Genomic DNA, 7,612 nt, shown 5'->3' on the forward strand with positions numbered 1-7,612 from the left:
TCCTATTCAGGAAAGATGTTTCCCAAAATTTCCAATTCCTGTTATGGCTTCTGTAACCATTCTCGTCACGAACCTTTTCAGTCGTAGAAACTTTTTAGTCAGGGTTGATTTAACTCTGGAAGAAATCCCTTCGTTTCCTTACACCCCACCTTCCTATGCCAATTTTTTTCCGCTCTCTCATTGCTCCAACCCGTAAAGTTAGTGGATATAACTGTTTTATTGAAGGGATTTTCTACCCATTGTTTCAAGATATTGCAACAATTCGTGGAGTCATAATATTCCCATTCTAATTTATCATATTTCTCCTTTAAACCCATAGTTCCATGAAATGTTGGTTACACTGCAGCATAAACTTAAATCAGACACACCCCCTCCTTTTAGCTAGTTCCTGCTCACGAATATTTAAGTGTAATAAGTCATAATTTCCCTAAATATTGTGCCACATATATTTCAGTAGCAGGAGATTCTAGAGTTTTTGACAAAATAAATTATATGAAAGATTTAAATTGTCTGATCGACTTTTAGCTAAATTCTTCATAGTCATCAATACCTACTACTTATATTCGCGGCATTCTGTTAGTATTTTCAGAGAAAATTTCCCAGTATCTGAAAACACTAATAATTTAGAGAGTATATTTTGTGGAAAAACTGGAAGAAAAATTTCCGATGTGGACGAGCGTTTGGACAGCTTTTTCTTCTTTTTTTCCGTCCCGTTTTTGCGCTGTAGGCAAAGAACACTAAAGAAAAAAGAGAAGAAAATGCTCTGTGGGACGAAATCTAAATTATACAGTAAGTGCCATTTGCGTATTAGCACGTTTAAGGGGGGAGGAACACTGGAAAGTTGAAATGAGTGGATGAACTACGCATAGCAAACACTTGGATAATTTGAAGATCCTATAGACCAAACGAAGGTTTTTTTTTACTCAGAAATTTTGATTAACCCCATGACCCTACTTTTTATAAACAATCTTTCTTGTTGCTTCCTTCGGAATCTGTGTACATTTGGGGCTGTTGAGAATGAAGTAGGCTTCAATAAAATTCTGAAAACATATTAGAGAGGGCTAAGGGAAAAGTAAAGTGAAGCACTTTTCTAAATGATACAAGTATTTTTTTAAAGGTTGTTTTTAGAATTAAACAGGGAAAATTAGTTTTTTTCTTATTCAGCCAGTGTTTTTTTCCAATTACATCAACATGAAAAAGGCTACAATAAAAAACTCACACTGTACAGATTGTTTCAAGAAAAAAAATATATTCTGCACACTCAAAAAACATAAATACAATATAATCACTCTAAAAGACCTCGACACATGAGAAAAATCTCTTAATGAGCAGACATCCTCCCTTATCCCCTGAGTAGGAATCCTGGTGACAATCATAGTTTTAAGGATTTACTTCTCTGAGGACACAACAAAAACTACATATAGGTTTGTTCACAATGTTTCAATCCAGATGATACGCAAAAAAAAACTGTCAAAGAAGGGAAGATAAATTTTAAAAAGAATAAAATGGATTTTACTGGGGTGGTTACTCCAACACGGATACATATAGTGACAGATTTGGGGGGGGGGGAGAGAATCAGCCAAAGGAAAAAACAACTTAAAACAAAAAGCAAACCATAATCACTGAAAAAATAAACAAAAATATTCCACAAACCAATCAATGGACTGAAAAAAACAACAACATATAAACAAGCAGCAGAAAAACAAGAGAATGGTTTACGATAGGGTTGAGCAAGCCCATAAAAGTTGTTACTGTAGACTATGAGCTAGCAGGCCTTTTCTAAGAATGGGTTTTTATATGATTATTAAGATTTGATCTAGAAGAATATTCTCTCTTGCATATATCACGTTTGAATGATTTCTCCCTAGCGTGTAGAGTTCGGTGCCAAATCAAATTGCTTGAGTCAGAAATTTGTTTTACACTCATTTGAAGAGTTTTTCACCCGTGTGTACTCTTTGGGGGTTAATCATACTGCGTGACTGAGAAAATTTTTTTAACATACTTCACATTTAAAGATTTTTTCAGCCGTGAGTAGTTTTTGGTGTTTAATCAAACTACTTGATACAGACAAAGTTTTCTCACATACTTCACATTTAAATAGTTTTTCACCTGTGTGTAATCTTAGGTGTCTAATCAAACCGCTTGACACAGAAAAAGTTTTTTCACATACTTCACATTTAAAAGGTCTTTCACCCGTGTGTACTCTTTGGTGATTAATCAAATTGGTTGACTGAGAAAACGCTTTTTCACATACTTCACATTTAAAGGGTTTTTCACCCGTGTGTACTCTTTGGTGTCTAATCAAACTGCTTGAATCAGAAAAAGTTTTTTCACATACTTCACATTTAAAGGATTTTTCACCCGTGTGTACTCTTTGGTGTCTAATCAAACTGCTTGAATCAGAAAAAGTTTTTTCACATACTTCACATTTAAAGGGTTTTTCACCCGTGTGTACTCTTTGGTGTTTAATCAAATTGGTTGAATCAGAAAAAGTTTTCTCACATACTTCACATTTAAATAGTTTTTCACCCGTGTGTAATCTTAGGTGTCTAATCAAACCGCTTGACACAGAAAAAGTTTTTTCACATACTTCACATTTAAAAGGTCTTTCACCCGTGTGTACTCTTTGGTGATTAATCAAATTGGTTGACTCAGAAAAAGTTTTTTCACATACTTCACATTTAAAGGGTTTTTCACCCGTGTGTACTCTTTGGTGGTTAATCAAACTGGTGGACCGAGAAAAAGTTTTTTCACATACTTCACATTTAAATGGTTTTTCACCCGTGTGTACTCTTTGGTGGTTAATCAAACTGGTGGACCGAGAAAAAGTTTTTTCACATACTTCACATTTAAATGGTTTTTCACCCGTGCGTACTCTTTGGTGAGCCTTCTCTGTCAGCTTCTTTACCTTCAAGATTGGCTTTGGGCCGAAGAGTTTTGGTTGATCCACACCATCCGAACTGCACACAGTATAATGAATTATCTCTACAGTAAAAAAATGTTGATAAAATTATATAAGATGAAACCGATTCAATAGTTAGATATCACAGCAATTACAAATGAAAGGTGAACATTCTGTAACGATTACCTGTTTGGGATCTACACAGCCTACCACTTTCGAATGAAACAAAATGAAAGAACAAAACTTAAAATCTGGTCATAGAATTGGAATATTAATATTAAAAATCTTTATCGGCTTTAAAACTTGAAAGTCATACAGGATTAAAAAAAAATTAGACAGGCTTTAACAAATAATTTCTTTTTCCACCCCTCTCCCCTAGTTGGACTTATATTGAACTTTTATTATAAATTTACTTTGAAAACTAATTTAACAGCGACGTTAAAAGGACATTGGTACAATGCCCTTCCTAATGTATGGACATTAGGAAGGGCATTGTACCAATAAACTCGTAGACAGCAGAAAATAATTATTTAGCTATAAAAATGGGGATATACAGGGAAAAGTGCCCCCCCCCCTTTCCCCTTGCACCGATATTTCTGAACAAACATTGGTTTCAACTAGATTGACATTTTCGTTTTTAGCCTAAGAACATTTTTTGAAGACCGAAATGTGTCATTTTTAATTTCTTTGATTTTTGGCATGTCTTTTAATTTTTATCATACTTAGGTGTTAGAATTGAGCATCAGAGAAACATATCAGGAAAATATTAAGAAGGGGCTTTTAAGTAATTAGAATATGAAGTAAAGGGACAAGTACCCCTTTTCCTTTAGTACAAACACTGGCGTTGATTCGCGGAGGGGGTAGTACTGTTTTTTCAAATCTAGACTAGTCACGTTCTGTTTAATTTTTTCCTAGTTTTTACATAACGTGCATTTCTTTACAAGAAAATGGTGTATCAACTTTATAAGACATAATAAATAAAGGACCTTTGGTTAGGTTTGGCTTTATAAAAATTCATCAGAGAAGTTGCAACAGTTACTGGCGTATCTCTTCAAGTTGTATTATATTACTGCTTGTTTTTAGGATTCACTATCTGCTTCGTTTATAGACGATCAAGGTTCTTTCACACTTCATAACAGCGTTATTGGAAAATAATAAGGTGGGTAAATAGATGAAAAGAAATTTCCCTTACTACTAGTATAGCTCCCACAGCTTAGATATACAATACAGTAGGAGTTATGACAATTCCCATCTTGCCCATGAGATGCTTTTTGTACAGAGCCCTGAACTGGTCGCCTACTAGATCGTACAACAACACCATACGCGGGAACGCAATTTTGTTTTGTTTGTCCAATTACTCCCATCTTTTAAATTCAGACGGCCAGTTTCCTGTCTCCAGCCGCTAGTATCGCTACCGCACACTGTGTCCCAAAAATAAATCGAGTTTTCATAACTGTATTGTATATCTAAGACGTGATAGCTCCTAAGACAAGAGATATAAACTTGACGGGGTTCTTCTACCAAATATCAATCAATATGCAGTATTGTAAAAACAAGGGAGAACCTCAAAACAAGAAATAAGAAAAAAAAAAGAATAGAATCCCATCAAGATTTTTTTTTTCTTTGGCCTACAACAATACTTTAAAGACACATAATGGAGAATTTTTTTTCTTACAGTATACATCTATGACAAAATAGAAACATTTGGGATAATCTAGATTAACACTCTAGGCTTATTATTTTGAATAGTAGGGAATCTAAATATACTAGGGATATTAATGGGTGTATATCAAACCTCCAGGGAGACATGTCGATCCTCCAGGGTTATTAAATTTGTCCATTATGCTTTAAAACTAAATGTTACTTTAAAACTAAATCAAAAGAAACTGTGTGTCCCAGTGCGCTACCGCGCACTATGTCCCAAAAATAAATCGAGTTCTCATAACTGTATTATACATCTAAGCTGTGATAGCTCCTAAGACAAGAGATATAAACTTGACGGGGTCCTTCTACCAAATATCAATCAATATGCAGTATTGTAAAAACAAGGGAGAACCTTAAAACAAGAAAATAAGAAAAAAAAAATAGAATCTCATTAAGACTTTTTTTCTTGCTACTACAATAATTAAAAGACACATAATGGGGAAATCTTTTTCTTATATTATACATCTATGACGAAATAGAAACATTAGGGATAATCTAGATTAACACTCTAGGCTTATCATTTTGAATAGCAGGGAATCTAAACATACTAGGGAGTTTAATAGGTGTATGTCAAACCTCCAGGGAGACATGTCGACCCTTCAGAGTTATTAAATTTGTCCATTATGCTTTAAAACTAAATGTTACTTTATACCTACATCAAAAGACACTGTCTGTATGCTGGTCGCCAATAAGACCTCTCAGCAATATCCCAAGAACGACTAAAGGCATTAGGTAGAAACTTTTAGGGCTACTACTATTAATGCTTTTGCTCTTATATTTTAATTAAATCAAAAGATTGTAAGTTTTTTCAGGTTGTCAAAGGGCACGGGTATAATTTTTTCGGAATGGTATTAAGTTTTATTTTTCAATAATTTATTTTTAATTTTAATTTTTCAATATTTTTTTTTTTCAAAATTTGAAGGGGGCGCTTCTTGGAGAGTCTACTTTGTTTTCTGAATTAGCGAAATTTGATTAAAACAAAATTACAAGTTCGAATTAAATTGCATCAAGGTAGTTTACTTATGCCCATATTAACTAAGTTCAGTTAACAGATAATTAAGCCTAAATTGGGCTGCATCAATCCGAAGACCTTAAGAGAAATTTAGAAAAACTATCATCTGGATTTTTATTGGTTAACACAATTCTGGCAGACTCAATTCTTTGATTGGTTCAAAGTACCATGGACAGAAAAAAATGAAATAAAAATTAAGTCCTTAGTCCCATTTTAGGTATATTAGTAACTGAAACCTCAATTTTTAATATTTTTATTTTGTTTCGTTCAAAATAAAAAAAAATTTCGGTGAATACCACATTTTCGCCAGTGTAGTCACCTTGAACTGTGAAAATAAATAAGCAAAATTACTTAATTAAATTTGACAATGCACAGAATTTTAATAATTAAAACTGAAATCTCGCACAAATTCATTGCTTGCTCTATAACTAATTTCTTTCTTTCCCAGGACATGAGGATTGACGTCCACCTCAAACAATAAAATAAACAAATCATATTTACAGGATTATGATGAAAAAATTTTTTTCATCATATTTACAGGATTTTGGCACTAAGCCCCACTTAACAGTTTCTTTCAAATTCCCAATTTTTAAAATTAGTTTTAATCCTTTTTTTTAGGAACAAACGCACAAAAAACGCACCATCATGCGAGGATCCTCTACAGGAGGACAACTGCGGCAGGGCGTAAGATCCAGATGTATGGACAAAGGCCTCTGCAGAGGGCTGCCTTGAAGTCAGGTTACTTGCAAGACTGGGGACCTCGTGGTCAACTCTATTCCCACTTGAGGAGTGGCGCCCCTCGAGGAAATTATATCCTAGCAAACTATACAGCATTCGCACGGGATTCTGACTAATAAATAATCGTTATGGGATTTGTCTGTTTTGGAGGGTGTTTTTGGGCTAAAAACCTCTTTCTAATTAATTAACAACCATAATTTTTATTAAAAGCTAACCTTATTGATTATGGTATTGTAAACCAAAGACTGGCAGGATCGATACAAGATACTTGGATATATAGGAGTACTTTTATTGATGCTGAAAGTAAAGATCACAATCTAGTAGTGTCTATGGTTAATTTAAAGCTGAAATCTTGGAAGGGTAACTACATTCTGAGAATCCATGACATTGGCAGACTCCAGGATTAGAATTTGAGAGAAACTTTCTTGGAACAGTGGAATACTAACTTGGAGAGTTTAAAATTTGACAATGTAGAAGATGGATGGAATAATTTTACGGAAATAATTTGTGAAGTTGCTGCTGCTGTCTTAGGGGAGAAAGTTAGAAACGCAGCTAAGAGTGTTAATAAAAATGCTTTATGATTAATAGAGAGGAGGAGGAGCTTGTATAGGAATTATATGAATGATAGATCATGTGAAAATAGAGAAAGTAGAGAAAGCATTAAAGTATGAACTAAGGAGGTGTGAAGTAGAGACCATGGATAAAATCGCCGAGGATCTGGAAGATGCAGCTAGACAGCATAATAGTAAAACAGTGTCCTGGCAGGTTAATAAATTGAGTGGGAGCAGCCAATCTGGACTTGCCCCACTTAAAGATGGGGTAAAGTTACAGGAAAATATAAAGAACAAAATAAAGAATTTTGTGACACCTCGGATGTGACGGAAGATTTGTTTTTTGAGGAAGAATTAGAGACAGCACTAAAAAGATTCAAAAATAATCAGGCAAAAGATGCTGTAAACAAAGTTTTAAGGGATGAGCAATGTGGTTTCAAGAAGGGTAGAGGATGTGTAGATCATATTTTTCACTCTTAGGTTAATATAGAGAAATGCCTGAGTCAGCAAACACCTTTAGTTCTCAGTTTTATTGATTATGACCATCCAGGTTTTATTTGAATTATATCCATCAATAGTTTTATTGAATTATAACCATCCAGGATATAGATTATGCTGATGATTTAAACATCTTAGATGAAAGTGTGACCAAAATGAAAAGGTGCCAGGTTTGGTTTGAAAATTAATGTTAAGAAGACTGTGTCA

General features: G+C 34.0%; 1 protein-coding gene across 1 annotated transcript in view; it reads right to left on the reverse strand.

The window, feature by feature from the left end:
- Positions 1-1,229: 1,229 nt before the first annotated feature.
- The window catches only part of LOC136040932 (zinc finger protein 271-like), a 113,651-nt gene continuing 107,268 nt past the window's right edge, over positions 1,230-7,612 (reverse strand). Inside the window, exon 7 of the mRNA XM_065725360.1 lies at positions 1,230-2,890. Coding sequence (XP_065581432.1) covers positions 1,994-2,890 — 897 coding nt within the window. The 3' untranslated portion in view covers positions 1,230-1,993. The remainder of the gene's footprint in view (positions 2,891-7,612) is intronic.

This window comes from Artemia franciscana, chromosome 21 (assembly GCF_032884065.1).
Source record: "Artemia franciscana chromosome 21, ASM3288406v1, whole genome shotgun sequence".
Classification (NCBI taxonomy): Eukaryota; Metazoa; Arthropoda; class Branchiopoda; order Anostraca; family Artemiidae; genus Artemia; species Artemia franciscana.